The following is a 19,874-nucleotide window of genomic DNA, read 5'->3' as shown; positions in this document are numbered from 1 at the left end:
ATTTATGGAACTCAAATTATAAGACTCACCGGTATTTTTTTTTTTTTTGTCTGTTCAGTTCATCGTCCGATTCTGCCTTGGGCGTAATCAGTGGCGTCGTGGGTGGCGGCGTTTTCCTGTTCTCTCTGCAGTATAGGCATTTCCATTCCTCTCGCTTGGCATTAGATTTGCGTTGGCATGTTGTTTCTGAGGTTCTGGAACATGTAAAGTGAAGATTCCTAAGCCATTTCCTGGAGGTTATATGACTTCCGTCAGACGATAATGCCTTCAGGCACTTGTTGCACTTCATGACTCACCTTTCTTCCCTTGGACAACTGTAAAGATGGCGACGTCCTTTGTTCTATGCTTGTTAGTGACCACGGTGAATTCTGCTCAATTTTCAGCACGCTCAACAATTGGGTTTCGCTTGGTCGATTTCGATGAATTATATATCACTGTCTTCAGCGTGACAAGAAGAGTTACTTTGTGACACTTTGAAATTAACAACAGGAGTTTAATAATAATAATAACAATAATAACAATAACAATGTCATTAAACCGCCATAGGCTTAACGTGTTTAAAGAAAAGGCAAAATCGCAGAATTACACAATGGTTTTTTAACATAATCGCCATTATTATATGGTTGTTCATGTTGAGCAATAACTTTTGTAACCTTAAATCTAGTGGTCACTAAGTCAAAATTACCTGAAACAAATTTCGGCAAAAATTTGGCAATTTGATTGCAGATTTTTATGTGGCTCCCACTCACGAAAGATTTTATTTGTAAACCTACAGTACATTCGTATCCTGGGTGGACTAAGGATTTTTTTTTCTATTTTGATTGATTTTATATATGTTTTTGTAACCCTAGAGACTAAAGATAGAACTTTCTTTAAGCCACTTCAAACCTTCATTCACAGCTCTGTATGACACAGTCAATATTCAAAACTCGTAGTAGCGTTGGCAGACCTGAACAAATAATTGCACTCCATGCTTCGCTAATTATTTTATTTACTTTTTAACTTTAGATAAGAAAATTAGGAACAGCTGTGTATGCCACTTGCCAAGAGCATCTTAAAGAGAAATGTTTGGTGATGCATAGCGTTCATATGTGGTAAATACAGCACTTAAGTGTAAAAAATTGACATTTTTCTTTTTTTCGTGTTGATCTATGTTGAGATGTAATGTCTTAGCTTGCATCCGCGAAGCTTTTTATGAAGATTGTCTGAAGATAACACCGGTTAGTTATTGTTTATTGGTTTGATTGCTGTGATAGCTCAAGACCATCGCAACAACATATGAACGACAAAAAATTACTCAGATTGTGTATGTATATATATATATATATATATATTGATTACACTTATAATTAATAATAAAATGACCACTCATCTATTGTAGCACATAGGAACAACTATCGGTAATATCTGAATATTCGTTGAGATTTTGCAAAGTTCTCTTTTCATACGTTTAAATGAAAAGAGAATTTTAAATGTAAACCATGTAGGAATTAGGTTCGCATATCTTTGAGCTAATTAAAGCATTTGTGTCCACAATAAGCGAATTTGTTAAAATTATCATATGAAGTTCGACATCGTGTCATTCATAGAAAGACAAAAGAGCTAGTTGGAAGACGAAGAGGACATTGGCAGCCTTCTTTGATCATTACGAATTTAAAGTCTAGGATTTGTGTCCTCCAGCTGCTATGAGAGAAAACCGCCAGACCACGATGACAAAGACGAGGATGTTTGCGTAATCGTTTTCAACTCATACGACAGCTTATGGGATACGACCCATCGTATTTATTTGATTGGCCTTGGAGCTGCTTCTTTATTTTAAATGTTGCCTTACAGGAAGATATTTTAGATGACAAAAGCTGTTAATTAGACTGTTAATTGGAATGACAAAGATGTGAAATTTTGTAACCGAACAGGATTAGCGAGGGGATGTTGTGATCAAGAAACATTAACATAAATATTCAGTGGTTTGGACGTCTTGGAAGGAACAAAACACGGATTGATTTGGTTTTAGTGAAATGTGCCCGTTTCGATAGTTGTGGTTATTTTGCGATCATAATTTCACGAAATAGTCAATAACTATTGATTCGTCAACTTACGATTATTTGAATGAGTATTTGTCTCAAAAGCAAATCAAAGCATTTATTTTAGTTTTGGACCGACAGTCTTATATTACGCAAACCATGTAAAGATTTATATAAACTTGGTCCTCCTCTCAATAATATTATGCTAAACAGAACCAAACTTTGGCTTAGTAAAAAAAAAAAAAAAAAAGAATGAAAGAGGGAGAACGAAAGAAAGAGAGAGAGAGAGAGAGAGAAGCAATTAAATTGGTATGACTTATTTATTTCATTTTATTCAGATATTTGTTTTGTTAAATCGATCTCATTTATGGTTTGTTTTGTTAAATTTTAAGAAATTTTATTTTTCTTTAGTTCCTTGCAACCCTCGTTTTGCACTTCCACGGAAGATCGTAAACAGTTTTCAAAGGTAAGTCACAGAAGTTCATTATTTTTCACAAGGCCTCTGAATTCAAGAAAACATTGAACTTTGTTGCCACTAAATAATCATCAACTACCGATTGGTTAAAAGGGTAATAAAATAATATCCGATGAATTACAGTTTCAGTTAAATGAAATAACTGAATCTTCTGTCTTCTATTCTATCTGTTCACCAAATATGGGTAAAATGCGATAATTATTAAGTTTATTTAATCTGGTGAAAAATAACGTCAGCTAATATTTCTTTGTGTTTTAACTCAGATACATTTGATGCTATTTAACGCAAATATGATTTATATTTAAATTAGTTTATAATTTAAAAATGATATATATATGTATATATATATATTATTATTATTATTATTATTATTATTATTATTATTAAAGAAAAAAAAGTAAAAGTTGATTAATCTTTTTAATTTTTTTATATAGTTTGTTTAAAATTTCTTTTTTTAACCTGTGCTATATATATAATATACCTACATACTTTACCATTTGCTGTTTTAAATAAAGTATTACTTTGTTTTTGACATCTTTCGCATTAAAGTATAAAATATTGCATCATTATACATCTATTAGCTGAAATTTTATTCTAGATTTTTATATATTGATAAACAACCATCAACAGATAACAAAATAAAAATTGAATTCTTTAAATGTATGTTCGACATTATGCATAGGATTCTGGTAAAGTTATTTCGATGCTATCAGCTCACAATTTAGAAGACAATTCATATAAACAGAACGAAATAATTCTTTTTCTTGGAGAGATTTATAAAATTAAAGTAAGTTTAACTATTTTACTTTTAGGAGGCAAGATTGTTTTGCAAGATAAAAAATACCAACTGTGGGCGTTTTTTATCTTATCTTGCAAAACAATCTAGCACTTCCACATTGATAGATAGTAGACTAAGTAGATTGGATTAACCGCCTTATTCTAACATTAATTAAGCTTATATCAGGGTTTATATAAAGGCAAGTTGCTTGACTGTAACAAGCCATTAAGCGTAACACATCGAGAGGAAGATTAAACAAAAAAAAATAATAATAATAAATAAATAAGCTAGGTTTTAGACCTTTCAGTGTTAGTACCGACGACTACAGGATGATAAGTATTTTGCTTTACATTTCCAACATATTTACTTATTTCATAGATGTACTTAACTTTGCAAATAACTTAATGTACAAGAACAAATCCATAAAAGTGTTCTCCCTTAAAGAATTCATACTCTTATTATATGATAGATATAAGCAAATTCTGTAGTTTCTGTCTTGAGAAATATGTTATTGTATTGTATTAACATATAAACACTAGGAAAGTAGAAAGAAAAAAATGAAAATTAAATCTCAAATAGTATTAAATATTATTAATTTGTTAATTATAATCAGTATTATGCCTCCCCAGATGCAATACGATAAATTGTTATGAAGAGGGAATTTATCCCAACAATTAGCAATTATGATTCAAACTTTTGTTAAAATATAATTGAAACGCAGCAGATAACCTGAACTTGTCATATGCGCATGCGTCACCTACGTACACCGCTGAGGTTGTAATTCCATTATTTAGATATGTAGATGTTAATTTAATTGCAACGGAAGTGTCATGCCAACAAGGAAGCAAACCAAAATTAAAAAACACGCGAATCTTTTAAGTGATATTTATAAATAAATGGTGTCGACCTATCTGAAAGCTAAGCTTAATCTTTTTAAATTGGAAGAAACATAAACGTCTAGAAGAGACATATTATATATCTCGTTTACAAGGTTTTCCGCTGCCATTAACAAATCACATTGCACTTAATAAAATGTAATTATGGACTAAATGATTTAATTAAGGGCCAATGGTTTAATATATCCGCAGTTGTGTTCAACATATTAATAGCGTGAAGGTTACAAAATGGGTTGAGCTCCATGTGTCATCAGAAACACGTTATATGTCTGTATAACGATCGCACACAGCGAAACACTTTCCACACTGCGTTTAAAGCACGCGATGCCCTGAATGATCACATAACCAGGAGTCAAGCTTAAATACTCACGCCACCTCAACATACAATTATTATGGCAATTATTAATGTACCCTTGCATTACATATAGTAAAATAAAATAAATGAACTATGGGTGATTTTAATATTTTATTTGCGTACTCCATTACTGTGTTTATTTTTTTTTTTTTTTAATTTTCCACTTTTGTAGGCTATTTGTGAATTGATTAAATCCATGAATAAAATCTAAATATCACAGCAAATATTAAAATAAACTTAAATCTTCAAAAGAAAACAAACTGAAACCAGATGTAAACGCTTTAGAAACATGAACATGAAATAATACGTAAATATTTATTCAAAATATTTGAGTAATATGTTAGGAACACGAATAGCACATTTTCTGAAAAATATCGTAAACACAATAATTGATACTCGAAAATTTCTATAATAAAAATATTATGAATCCATCAGTTATTTCAAAGTCAAATACTTGAAACTTCTTTTTTCTCGAAATTGACCATAGAACTCAAAATTATCGTAACAATTAGCAATGATTCAAACTTTTGTCAAAATATAATTAAAACGCAGTAGATACCCTAAACCTGTTGGCAATTGGAATTCAACCTTTACTATCGTAGCTTTGTTTTCGCTACTTAAAAAGACATTCTGTCCAGTTAATGGCATAGCACTATGAAAACCAAATGGGTATTGCAACAGGTTATCAGAGATTAGACTGAAACCCGAAGAGGACAAAAATCCTCTTCTCAATACCGTAGTAGCAATCTTGTGTCAGAAACGTGTATTCACCGAAAACAAACTTCAACCCGTGCACGAATTACAATATGTGATCGATTATCAAGATAACAAAAAACATTCCACATTACTCATATTTGACAATTCACAATTGGCATTTATGTCTTTAGGGGTGAAGCAAGATGCTTTTCATATTCCCCGCTATCTGTTGTGGTTACAGTGAGGGTAAAATTTACGAGCAGTTTGCTCGCCCTGAATGAGCATGGAGGTTATGTATCGCTATAGGAGGCTAATATAGCTTTTGGCCTTCTATATTTGAATGTGTCCGTTGGATCGTATGCTGCAGCTTGCTGAACCAAATCGTTGGGGTGTGTGGACGTCTTTAGGAAAAACTTAAATGCTAAGGATTGTAGAAAAGAGAAAATATAAGGAATATTTGTATCTCTATGAAGTTGGTTGTTTCTAAAATACCACGCGGCGTTCAGAATCATTCTCAAGCTCTTGTTCTGCACTCGCTGTATCTTGATAATGTTAGTACTAGAGGAGTGGCTCCAGGCCGGAGAGCCATAGGTGATTATAGGACGAATCGTCATCTGGTATAGTTGCAATTTGATTCTGCTGCTGAGTTTGCTATTTCTATTAATTAGCGGATAGATCTGAGCTATGGCTTTAGATGCCTTTGCGCACGTAGACTTGATGTGTTGGTTGAAAGATAGCTTTTTGTCGAGAATTACACCCACAGCCAGGTAATTTGTTTCTGTCTGCCAGGGAATTTTAGTATTGAATATTAACACATCGCCTGCAGGAGATATTGGCCTTTTCGAGAAAAGAACGGCTGAGCTTTTCTGGGGGTTGACTTCCAATCTACATTTAGAGAACCAACCCTCCAGCTTTAGAAGGTTTTCTTGATGCTTTCTGGTAATGAAATGGGATCGGAGAGATCTGGTTAGTATTACTGTATCGTCCGCATACAATGCCAAAATGGAAGACATCGGATTTTGCGGGATGTCCGACATGTATACAGAAAACAGCAATGGAGCCAGTAGGTATCTCTGTGGCACTCCAGCAAAGATATGGCGCTGGGACGATGTAGAACCATTTATTTTTACTTTCAGTGATCTATTCTGAATATACGAATGGATTAGATGAACCATTTTAATGAGGTACCGGCTGAGATAAGTTTGTGTAGGAGTCCAAAATGCCAGATTTTGTCAAATGCTTTATATAGGTCTAGGAAAACAGCTCCAGTGTACTGGCGCCAGTTATAGCTGGTGGCGATGTATTCCACAATTCTGTGGATTTGCTGGGTAGTACTGTGGTGTTGCCAAAAACCAAACTGTTCTTTAGGGAGGATGTTTAGGTCATTTACTGAGGTTTGGAGTCATAAGAGGATGACCTTCTCCCCAACCTTACCCAGATTAGAGATAAGACTGATTGGACGATAATTTTGCGGTAGGTGTGGGTCTTTGCCTGGCTTATGTATAGGAATTACATCAGCCAGTTTCCAGGTGGAAGGAAAATAGTGAAATCTTAAGATTGCATTTATTATACTGGTCAGGTGCACTACAGCTTTCCGAGGCAGCAGCTTGATCACCCTGTTTGAGATGCCGTCTGGTACAGGAGCTTTATTGTTCTTACGTTTTTTAATAATATCATATAATTGAACAGGTGATGTGGGTGCAATATGGTCAGCGCTGGTATCTGGGAGATTTAAAGCTTGTCTGACTTGTCTGTGGATTTTGTACAAGTGATTGAAATCTAAGTTTTTATAAGAAGGTTTGCACTGCTCCTCTAGATTCTCTAGTATGGCTTCTTCATTATCTACATCTGTGTGAACTAAGCCCTGGTTTGAGATTATGGGGAGAGAACTGTTTTTATTTCTGATGTTTCTCAGTAATAAAGTGATAGAAAACTCATTTTAATTAATTAAGTGCATCAGTAAGAGATGAACTTAAAACTCATAGAAACCCAAACTTGGTTTCTATGAGTTTTAAGTGCATCTCTTACTGCCCCATTTATCCTGTTTAGAGTTGTTTTATCTTGTGGTGCACGCGTGTTACGGAATCTTTTCCTAGCTCTGTTTTTGTCTCTGATCAAGTTCATGATGTCTTCAGGCTAACGATCTGGCTTGCGAGCAGATTTGTAGGAGGAAGCTACCTTTATAGCAGAATTAATTTGTTGTGTGAGATTTGTAACTGCAGTTTCCACTTCTTTTGTGCGTATATGAGGAACAGGTCCAATATAATCCTTCAATGCTGTTGACAGTCTTTCACATGCAATGTAGGATGAGAAGGAGGACATAGGTATTCTTGATTTTCCAGCTGTAGTAGATTGGATTGTGATCGGATGATAGTTCTTCCATAGATATGATGCTGAATTGAAGTTTGATATCCTGCAGGATAGCTATATCCAGGATGTCAGTAGTGCCAAACGTACTGAGATGAGTTGGTTCGGTGGGGCCTGCCACAACAGCAAGTTTGATACTATGTAGTTGTAAAGGATGCAGCCATTCTTGTTGGTGGTTGTGCAATTCCACGCAGGGTGCTTGGAATTTAGATCCCCGGCTATAATGGTGGGCTCTCTGATGCATAAGATGGCATTTAGGTCAGAGTGAAGTAGAGATTTTTGGGGAGGGTTGTAAGCTGAGTAGATTTTCAGTTTGCCAGTGGAGCTGGTGACTACTTCCACGCCTGTGATCGCAATGTTAGTGGTTGAAGGATTGCTCACAGAGTGGTGCTTAATGTACGAGGTAGTTTTTAATGAAGATGGCAGTGCCGCCGCCTCTGTAGAGTAAACTGTCATTTTCTGTATAGGTGATAGCCCCTTATTAGAGGATTGTCTGGGGGTCTTAAATGAGTTTCACTGATTAATATAACATCTGGTTGATACCTATATATGAAATCTCGTAGTTCCAGAATTTTATTTTTGAGGCCATTTGCATTCCAAGCAACTATCTGAAGAGATGCTGGAATGAGTTTGTTACTATTCATTTATGAGGGCTGTGAGGATGACCTGCGTTTCACGAAGAAATCTTTTAGTGGAGGTTTCAATAGGGCTTGGTAGGCTGAAATTTTGTAGCATGTTTGCTGGTGAGGCCGTAATAACAGCTGTTAGGTTTTTAGGTGCTATTGATTGATTTTTTGTGTTCTGGTATTGGTCTATTTGTGCGGGTCACATCGGCATAACTTCTTGTTTGCTTTTGGGTGTCTCCATTTTTGGAGGTTTCCGACTGTGGCCGCTGAGTTTCCGGTTTTGATGCCTGAGCTTCTGGAGTTCTTATACTGTATGAGGAGGAGGAGGGCTGATTGACTACCTCCATCCGTCTGTTCTTTGGGTGCTGAGTACATCCTTTGTATTTCGCAGGATGAGGGCCACCGCAGTTGGCACATTTGGCCGAGGTGGTCCTCGGCTTTGTGCAGGTATTGGTTCGGTGGCTGTCTCCACATTTTAAACATCTATATTCTGCTCTGCATAGATTCTGGGCATGGCCAAACTTCTGGCACCTGTGGCACTGCCCAGACGATGATCTTTTCCGGAGTGGTTCTGGTGTGACAATGAGTCCACAGACTGTTTTTAGGTTGTAGATATCCTTGTATATTTTATGAATCTCTACTAGGACTAATGCCATGGAAGTCTTGTCTGCTTTGTACATTCTGTTGACCTTAACTGGAGGCAGATCCTGGAAATTAAGATCAGCAGATATTTCTACTGTGTCAATGTCTTCACAGACACCACGAAGGACCAACTTTTAAGTTGTTTTCGGAGATGAACGCAAAGGTATGATACTGGATGCCTCTATCGTCCAGTTCTTTGGTCAACCTTCTATAGTCTGTCACTGTTGCTGGGGCTGTATCTTTATGCCTTCATCCATGTTTTTGGCTTTAATGAAGCCAATGTTCAGATTGGACATTGTGGATCTTAAAGCTGCCCACTTCTGCTTTTCTCTAAGGATGATCGGAGGCACCTTTTCTTTGGGAGAAATAGCGGCGTCCGAACTCTGAGAATCCTGTTCCATTTCATTGTTATTGTGCGGTTCTGTGTTTTTCTTCGCTTTTTGCGTTCACGCACTTCTACAAAGTCTGAAGAAGTAGAAGGCACCGATTCTGACTGATCTTCTGCGACAACGTCTGTAACACTTTCCGGGGGAAACGTGTCGTAAAGTTTCACTTTTCCCGGCCAATTGTTGTTAAGTAGTTCACCTAGTCTTATAAATTATAAATTCTCTATATACTTCCTCAAATATTGTCTCATTTAGTTATTGTGCCATGACTATCAATGTGAAGTATCTAAAGTTGATATTAAAAATTAAAAACAAAAATTAAAAAAAATAAAAAAACCGCTTACCGTGCAGTTGTAGTCTTACCGGCACTGCTGCAGGACTCTGAACTGATTTGGTAAGAGCACTGATTCAAAAAATGCATGATAATCAAGACACATAGTGTAATAAACGCACCACAATTCCAAAAATGGCAAGTCCCAATTCCAATCATCGCTGAACAAATAATCAATCGATTAAATCAGACTTGCCCATACTTCTCACTAATTAACAGCACAATCAATTCATAATAATAATTTGTGAGTTCAACAAATCTTCATCATCGGCATGTAGAGTAAGATAGGCTGAGAGTCAGCAGATAGTAGGAGAGGAAATAAAGATAGAGTGCATAGTAGTAGGGTAGATAAAAGAGGCCTCAGTTGACCTGTTTTAGCTGTTTGCCCCCAGGGGCGATTCTAAAACGGTCGTTGATTTTTCACTTTAGAAGAAAAGGAAAAATCCTAAAAAGGAAACATGAAAAAAAAACAAAAACATGAAGTACAGAGAAAATAAAACTATATAGAAAGAACTGGAAAACCCAAAAAACAAAGATGGGGGAAAAGGGTCTGGCCTAAGTGATGCAGCTCTCAAGAAGCTGCACGGCCTCGCTGTAGGCCTTCGCCGCCCAGGTTCTCAGGTCCTCCCCCACCTGTGGGAACTAGAGAACTATTGCTGTGGACAGGAAACCATGGGATGATTATTGTGACTGTCGCTTTTTGTGGGCAGTCATTATTCTTTTAGCCACCTCACTTCCCTTGGCCATGTCTAATTTGGAGAGAGCTATGAAGAACGCCGATGCCGCCTCCTCGTCCATGTCCATGGCTAGCTGTACTTGCTCAGGGGTGATTTGGCTGATGTCTTCAACAAATATGTCACCCCATTTTGTACTAACTACGTTTGGACCATATTTCCCAGTGAGAAGGAGCTCAAGTTCCCCTATTCTCACTGTTGCATCTTGAAATTTTCCTGCCACCCCAGGGATACCTTTAACTAGATGCTTTAGAGTCTCCCCTACTTTTGCATGAGGAGTCTCCAATTCTTCTGTTTTTGCTGGTTTTATTTTTTTCATCTCTTTTTCCTCTGGACTCAGAGGTCTTTTGAAGGGGGCGTTGCTTGCCTCCATGTTTTCTGTTTTATTTACTTTTCCTTCTGCAGTGATTTCATCATGTTACACAACTTGTTTATTGGCTGTTACTCGCTTCTTCTCTTTCTTGGGTGTGCAGGCTATGGTTTCTGTGGCGGCTGCCTTTCCTTCTATAGCCGTTATTTTGCCGTATGCCTCGTTTATAGTTGGAAAATCCATGTTTCCCGACTCTTGTTCTGTAGTAGCTGTAGGCTTCTCTACTGAGGTGACTGTGACTGGCATAATAGCACCTCCCATCCTTTCTGCATGTGTTCTTGATGGGCAGGTGTTAACTTTGTGGTCCTTGTAACCACATTTGAGGCAGGCCATGAGACATTTGTCTAGTGAATGACTTGTCGTTAGGCAGTTTTTGCATGTCAGTTTTGGCCAGTTCGCTCCTAGATGGTCGAAGGATCCACATCGGAAGCATTGCTTCTTAACGCCAGGGTAGTTTACCATTACCCTAGCGGATCCGATGCTGACGAAGTTTGGAACCGCTGTTTTCATCTCGAGCGAGATGTTTACTTCCCCCGACTTCCATTGGGGGTTGTCTGCATCGTTTAAGATTTGTATGTTTCGAACAACACCCCATTTCCCCAACACTTCGTGGATTATTTTTTCATCACATTGTATATATTCCAAGGGGAATCTGGGGATTTTGAGCAGTTTGATAATGCTCCCCACCATGAACGGAAAAATTTGCTTTCCGTTACATTGAAAGCCTTTGAGCAACTTGTCCCTAGTCTCGGCGCTCCTAACTACAACTTGGTATCTGCCACTACCGAAGGGAGTGAATCCAAATATCTGGTCCGCACCGACACAGTCAATCAGGGCTTTAGCCAAAAGTCGGGGTCTCAGATCAGCGTCAGTCTCGATGCCGAGAGTCCGCGTGCGCGGCAAAACATTGGCCATAGCTGGCGAGGGGGGGCCTAGCTATTCCCACCACCAAGTGTTTATTATTGCCCCGGTCCGGGGTTTAGTAAGATCTGTAAATCTCCGTTAAATATATCGTGAGGCCCGATGGGACTCGTACCTATATCAACGGTTATGAACAGATGCTAAGTTTGTTTCACGAAAGACGCGAACTTGCTAACCATACTACAGAAATGATCCTGTGAAGTATCAGTTGCCGCTATCCAGGTATTAAAAGGTTCGTAAATTAAAAATTTAATTTAATTCATCAACTGAAGATCCAGAATTTTTATCATGATCCTTACTCATATAGTCCTTATAAGGACTGGCTTATAGGGGCGAAGTAAGAATGCTTTTCATCTTCCCCGTTATCTGTAGCGGACAGTGTATGGATAAAATGTTATCGAGCTATTAAAGCTCTGATCATGGCAGGAGGGTAACAGCAATAGCCGAGCCTCAGTTAGAACTTCATTGGCTACAGCATTGCCATCCATTACCCTCCAAGGGTATTGGATTCTTGATCACCCTCTGACCGTCCCTTACTCATATTGTGGATTTCAAAAAATATATTTAAAGTATATATAAATAATATAACGGTTTTCCAACCTTTTTTTTTATATTTTTATGAATTTTTGGGAATATAATCAGATTTTCAAAAAAAAAAAAAAAAAAAAAAAATTTAAAAGCATATTATACTTTAACAATTATTATTAACATTGATATCTTATTACTTATTAACTTATTTATATCTTCCTTTATTGATAAGCATGCTTCACAAAAATATTATTATTTGCTTAAATAAAATAATGAAAACAAGAATACATTTAAGTACAGTATACTATCCAACCCAGTAGGAAAATTTGCTATAAATATTTCCTATGACTAAAAATATACTAAATATCGCAATAATTTATTCAATTGATTCAGAGGAAGGTATTTAAATCACTGCGTTACGAAGTTTATTTTGTAAGTATAAAATCATATTGCAGATTCCAAAATCCAAAAGAGAATCTAAAAGCTTGAATTCGGTATTTAGAGTAGTGTTCTGAGTCCGTACCACGGCTGCAGTGTAATGTAATATTCCGAACTGTGAAATTAGATGTTTGATTACTGACCGCATGTGTTCATCATATCGCAATATAAGCACAGTATGTTTACTCTAAAGTCATAGATACAACAAATAGCTAGAGTGCGGACAATTGCTGGCTTAGTAGGTCCAATTATTGTTCCACCTATACCTAGTCTGTCATTATATTTGAAGGCATTTTGATTATTCATAATTTAAAGAAGAGGAGCATTACTTCTCACTGTTCATAACAGGGAAATGCTCGCAGAGTGAATAATGAGTGAGAATAGAAGATCGCATATTGAAATTAGTCTACAGTAAGTATTGAGGTAATGTAAGTGATGCATTCATTACTGTATATTTCAAGAATCTTTTTTAGGACTTTTCAGTTGAAGGTGATTTATACGGATGAGATAGGTTTTCCTTCAAGATACTCTGAGTTTTCAGGAAAATAATTGCTCAAAGTGAAAGGCTTTTATTAACACGCTTATATATATATATGCAGAGAATATTCAGTATGTTATGCTGGAGTTCAGATGACTCACACACAGATATTACAGTAGAGGAGAAAGATTTTGCGAAGTGGAAAAGAAAAGTAGAGTCATTTATTTCGAGTAGCTCCGGATACATTTCATTCATGCTCAAAAATAAAACTGTAAGTAAAGGAATGCGAAGTTCTGTAACTTTTTTATAACTTCCATCTTGAGAGTATCGTAATTAATTATAATCTATGCATTATAATCTCTTACACCATTTAGTAATTTATATATGTAACGATAACCTTCAGACGATCTAATCCCTAGATAGATATTCTTTGAGATAACCTGGAAAGTAACCAAAGCGAGAGTAATAGATGGCAATGCTGTAGCCAATAGAGTTTTAATAATTTTAATAATATACTGTAGTTATTCTCCTTTTTACTTCTTATTTAAGGACTTAAGTAACGAAGATAGGGAGCCTATTCGTGTTATAAGTTTTCATTTTTGACAACATAAATCACTAAAATTTTTTTTCTAAACTTGAAATTACCAATGTTTATTTCGAACATAGAGAATTTGTTGACACTTAACTTACAGGTTCGTTTATTTTAAAGAGTGCATATGAAACATTTTATAGTAGTTCTACCGACTGGTTGAAATAATGGCCCTAACAACGGACATTGAGACTAGTGTACTATCTACTGTAGATCTATATTCTTTGCGGTAATACAAACTAACTGTTTGTGAGAACTCTTGTCTTCTCCATATAAGACCATTTTGACGAATATTCGACATGAAAATAATAGAAATTATAGGCGAAAAGGTATTACAGAATAATCTGTTATAGAGCAGTTTATCATTTGAAATACATGACATTGATTTCTTAAATGTCTCCTTTATTTAAAATAAAATTCTCTAGTGTAAGTCATAATTCTGGTCTGTCAGCATTAGGAACACCTCAGGAGATCTTACATAGGAAATGGCACTTTTTTCGCTCCACTAAAGATTCGGAAATTAAAAATTTGTAACGTTCTCACTATTGGCATGTGTAATTTGGTGATCGCATTATGATGAGCGGTCTCGACTTCCTGTTATTCTATTTATAGACGAATTCCTTAGAGAAATCTTTCAAATAGTCAGGAAGGTAACATCATTCTCAGTAAACATACTTAGCGGAATTCTTCCTCAGGTTACTTTGCTTTCGCAAAGTTCGTAAACAAATACTTCGAGAGTATATAAATAGATTAACGGAAGAACATTCTTCTACCACACAGTTCTGCGTATCAAATACCCGCTCTTTGATACTGTTCAGTTGTTACGCCCCTTTGAAGGATTCGTTGGTTGGTAACTGGTTGGATCGCGTGTTTGTTTGTTTTGTATGTATTGAATACGAATAAGTTGAAACAAAGTTATAGTTTTTAATGATTAAACTAATATTTCTAGGGACCGAAGTGGCTTGAGAAAGTCCTATGGTTTCTGTAGCTAATGTCCTGTTAGAGATAATGGTCTCTTTACAACCTGTAGGGAATGGAATTTACATTAACAATTACTATAGGAAGAAAGTCAGAGCATCAGAACCTATGGATAACAATGAGTACAACTATTTTATCGACAATCACTACAACTATTATATCGCATGTGATAGTTGTGGTTGTTGTCGTTGTGTATAATGACGCTAACGCTTCCTTTGAAACGATGAAGATTATATCCCATTTAGAAGTCTCAAACAGCAGGTTGAATTAAACAGTTTCATAGAAAAGTGACAGGATTATTCTTCCGAAAACTCGTGTGTTTCTTGTTTTTTTTCACGAACAGAAAAAATAGCAACTAGAGAACGTGCAATTGTCACACACAATATGCGACTAGTGTGGTCATAATTGCTTCGAAAACTAAACAAGAGTATTGTATGCATTAACTGTAATTATTTCAAAAAAAATATTTTTTTGTTTTCATGATATCAGCTAGTCTACTCACAGTTTAAAAGCCTTTATTGATATTCTTCACTGACCAGAAGCTATTCAAATACAAGTCTTTACGGACATTGAATACGATGTGTATTGGAAAGACTTTCTGCTTCCTATTAAGAATTTAATTATGGCACCGAATCAGAAAGCATAAAGGGAAGTCATCGCAAAATTTCTACTGTTCCCGTGATTATTTTCACATTAACAGAAACCAGAATTATGCATTTTTTTTATTTTCTCCTGAGCGGAATTATGAATTACTTCACAAATAAATTAACTCCCAGTTACTGATTATCTAACCGAACATTTCTTTAATTGTGTTTTCATTTGAAAAGAATCCAATTGCAAATTTCGGAAAAGTTTAGAATGTGGAGTGCCATTGAGTTCTCCTCTTGCATGGCACATTCATAAATCAGAGACTCCTGCTCCGATTTAAATTTATCAACTGCTTGCAATCCATTCTAACAATTACGAAATATTTGACATTGCAAAACAAGACAGGTATAATGATGTGTTGAAGAATATTTAAGCACTAGCGTTAAAGTTAAGCATTAATACAACTTCACTAATGTCTTACGATAATTAAATGCTTAATATTCTATAACGGTATAGAATATAAGGCATACAATAGGGAAAAACTCCGCCATCTCTCATGATTATATTTTATTGTTTTTTTTTTTTTGCTTGATCTTGCATGATCATCACGGCTTATCGTGCAAGATCGATACTTATCAATGAACTACCTAATCTTTAAAAAGGAATAATAATTTAAAATACCAAAACCAAACATATTCTGCAACACTGATTACATATTAATCATTTTTAAATAATCTCTTTATCGATATTTATGTTAAGAACATTAAACAATCAGTAATAATCAATAATAACGACAATAGTAATCATCATGGATTGTTTCCTCCTGTTTATTCGTTAATAATCGAAATAATCATTTATTTATATTTTTTATGCGTGGTTTCCACCCAAGAAATGTTATTATAAACCTATAGTACATTTTGTATCATTGGTATGGATTTTTTTGCTATTTTTGTCATATATATATACACAGGGTGTCCCAAAATTCACGTAAGATTTAAATTTAGCGCCATTTGTGCGGTAAAGTGTTGCCAACGAGAAAAAAAAAGACAGCGTGACAGCTGACAGTTCAGGGTTATTAAAAATGACCACACATAGCGAAGAGAGTTCGTTGACTGGATTATGGAACAACAACAAGTGGATGCTTATTTTTCGAACAAAATCATCTTCAGCGATGAGGCTCATTTTCATCATGATGGCTTCGTTAATCGACAAAATTGTCGCATTTGGGATTCAGAAAATCCACGAGTGATTGTTGAGAAACAAATGCATCCACAACGTGTCACTGTTTGGTGCGGATTTTGGGCTGGAGGCATCATCGGTCCATTCTTCTTCGAAAATGCGGCTGGTAAGGCAATAACAGTTAATGGTGCTCGCTATCGCGACATGATAATCCAGTTTTTTTTTGTGCCTAAATTGCAAGATATGGAGGTGGACGACATGTGGTTTCAACAAGACGGTGCCACATGCCATACAGCCCGAGAAACAATTCAATTACTGCATGAGTCATTTCCTGGTCGTGTAATTTCCCGTTTTGGTGATTAGAATTGGCCGCCCAGATCATGTGACTTAACGCCGTTGGACTTTTTTCTTTGGGGTTTTTTGAAGTCTAAGGTTTATCCCAACAAGCCCACGACCACCCACGCTTTGAAGGAGGAAATTGAGTATCAACGAAATTCAGCCACATTTATGCAAAACGGTCATGGAAAATTTCGACAAAAGAGTGCGTATGTGCCAGCAAAGGCGTGGAGGCCATTTACCCGATATGCTATTCCATCCATAACCCTATACTGTATACTTTATGAATCAGTAAGAAATTACAATTTTTAATTAAAAAACCTGTGTTTTCTATCAAAATTACTTTTTGTGTGAATTTTGGGACACCCTGTATATATATATATATATATATATATATATATATATATATATATATATATATATATATATATATATATATATATATATATATATATACTTCCGAATATAGTCGTCATTTTTCATTTACAGCCGATCAATGCCGCCATGCGTTAGATTGATTTTATATATAATACTGATAATCCAGCAATTTCGCGTTCATTATACATTTTCAGTTAAAACTTCTACAGAAGTCAGAATCTTCTGTGTATCGATCACTTTATGTGTGGGTGATGCATAAGAAAAGCTTTATTCACTTACGGTGAAATCGATACTGCTTTCTATCCTAATCGAAGTCATTCTTATTTCGCATTTGATTTTCCTTTTCGCTGGAGTTCTGTCATTCGCATCAAAAGGCATCAGCAGAAGAATTCCCAATTACCAGATAGTGAAATGCCAACTATCTTTCACCAGGCTACAAGGAGCCGTAAAGGACACATGTCGAAGTGATGAAAGCCGTGGTAACAAACAGTTTCGTAATAGAATGCAAGGCCATCTTCAGTAGATCAAAAATTGATTAAAATTGTTGATAGTATGCCAATAACAGAAACGAATTCCTGTCATTCATTATATCCTGCTTTTATTTATTTATTTATTTATTGTTTTGTAGATAATATTTTCCTGGTTGCGGTATGTAGGTATGTTGGTTGGCGTACGAATCTCTACGACAAATATTTCATTTTTATTTTAGTGAAACTATGACAATGTCATAACCTATAAGTGAAAAATATCAGTTTTTGTTCTATTAGAACAGATTTCTTTATTATTTTCATATGAACATGAAGATTTGCAAGATGTTGCACAACGTCATTGTCTATTGAAACAAACACACCCATGTGTGTGTGTGTGTGTGTGTGTGTAAACCAAAAAATATTACATTTGGAGAAAGGTTTCGAAAGAATATAGCAATTTAAAAATTAAAAATTGCGTAATTATGTTTGTCAACAGAGAAAATACTCAGTTCTACTAATGGGAGTGTATTTCTTTCGTTATGATACTCGTATAACAAAACGTACAGTCAAATTTCAAATCGCATATCTGAAATTTGAATATACCTAATATTTGTGTTTTAATCCTAATTATTATGATTGAATTCCTCCTGAATTAGAGGAAAATATCGATGTTTATGCTTTTTGTTAGTTGTGCCGTATATTCAATAACTGATTCTATTATTTATGTGTACAAGGCATCGCCACAAAGGAATGAGATAACCAGTGGCGGCTCGTGGCTTGAAATCGTGCTACAACTTTTCAAACACATACACACTGTAAGTACAGTGTATATGTGTTTGGATAAAATATCAAAAGTATGGTAAAAAGTTAAGAAAAAATTAAACATGAAAACATATTGTTTATTATCGATAAAATTATATAGTTTGGTATAATTCAAAATTACTTAAAATAAAATATATTGTTCTTGTTTTGTTTCATGAAAGAATATTGTTTATTATCGATAAAATTATACAGTTTTAGTATAATTCAAAATTACTTAAAAATAAAATCCATCATCATAACCCCAATAATGTTCTAAAATAAAAACTATAACAAATGTTATGTCTTTAATTGTCCAAATATTTAAAGAGACGGAGTAAACACGATAAGCACTACGAACACTACCAGTGGCGCAAACTGCATATAAACAATAGTGGAACTGCGCTACTGACAGTGCCGCATTAAATTAATAGCTCGCATCTCACTATGACGTGCATATGCTTGCGCGCGTAGCAATATGACACAGTGCTGCTGGCGTCCTTCGCCCTCCTAAGTGCTACAAGATGAATTTTTATTATTTTTTATACAAAATAAGAGAATTGTATAGGATTGTTGATGGTAAAATTAAATATTACAAGCAAATATAAAAAAATTGATAAATATATTTATGCATCGAGAAAAATGAGGTGCTTCAATTCCGTAGTGCCTGTGCACGAGTCGCCCCTGGAGAGAACACACAATTTGACAGCGTTAACTTTTCCAACACCTTGTTGCAGACTTATTTCCGAAGATGTTGTTATTTTCTAAAACATTTACGGAATTATTTTGTAATTTAGTTTCAAGTTGCGCACTTTATTTTGAAAAATCTTTTCTGATATATAAATAAAGGATAAAGGATAAATATTTATCCTTTCAAATACTTCTTTTATTCTTTGAAAAATCCACAACTTATTCAGAACTGTTTTAAGAAGGAAGTCATTTATCAAGGCGGATAATATTCTTTCGCGAAACCGAAACTTCTAGCCAATATTTACTGCTTCCCTTTTCATCCGTCCCTTAGGGTTGAGTCCCCTAATGAGGGGTTTGGGACGAATTAATGCAGCCGGCTCGTCACTTTTCTACTGCATTCCATAAGGGCAAGTATTTATTCATGGCTGTCGATCCGTGTGTGTGTGTGTGTGTTCACGGGACCGGTTTGCCTGAGTTTCTGGGTGAAAAAACCCTCTACTCTCCGTATGACACCGGCTAACTCACCTTTAGTCGAAAGAGTCTCACGTCATGGATGGAAATCGAACTCAGGTGTTTCCGATCAAAGGGCTTCGTCTATATCTCCTGAACTACGGAGGCTATCCAATATTTACATATTCTTTTATTTAAATCTAACCCCTTAGACAGAAAAAAGAAAAGTTGGTCCTTGTTGGGGATCTAAATAGCAGAGTAGGAAATGATTGTCAGACATACAAAAATATTTTGGGAAAATTTGGAGAAAAGAGCAAAGCTAATAATAATGGCAAATATCTGTTGGATTTCTGCTCAGGGCATGGACTGGTTATTA

The 19,874-nt window shown here is 35.5% G+C and overlaps 1 protein-coding gene across 1 annotated transcript in view; it reads left to right on the top strand.

Annotated features, from left to right (window-relative positions):
- Nucleotides 1-2,474: 2,474 nt before the first annotated feature.
- Nucleotides 2,475-19,874, top strand: part of LOC150094811 (cell adhesion molecule Dscam1-like) — a gene marked incomplete at its 5' end in the record, with an annotated part of 713,296 nt that continues 695,896 nt past the window's right edge. The window contains one exon of the mRNA XM_090411118.1: nucleotides 2,475-2,487. Within this exon, the coding sequence (XP_090267244.1) occupies nucleotides 2,475-2,487 (13 nt within the window). The remainder of the gene's footprint in view (nucleotides 2,488-19,874) is intronic.

The sequence above is a fragment of the Typopeltis vanoorti genome, chromosome 21 (assembly GCF_054136105.1).
Source record: "Typopeltis vanoorti isolate ZY-2024b chromosome 21, IOZ_Tvanoo_1.0, whole genome shotgun sequence".
Taxonomy (NCBI): Eukaryota; Metazoa; Arthropoda; class Arachnida; order Uropygi; family Thelyphonidae; genus Typopeltis; species Typopeltis vanoorti.
The sequence above is the reverse complement of the archived record's forward strand: the minus strand, read 5'-3'. Positions and strand labels throughout refer to the sequence as shown.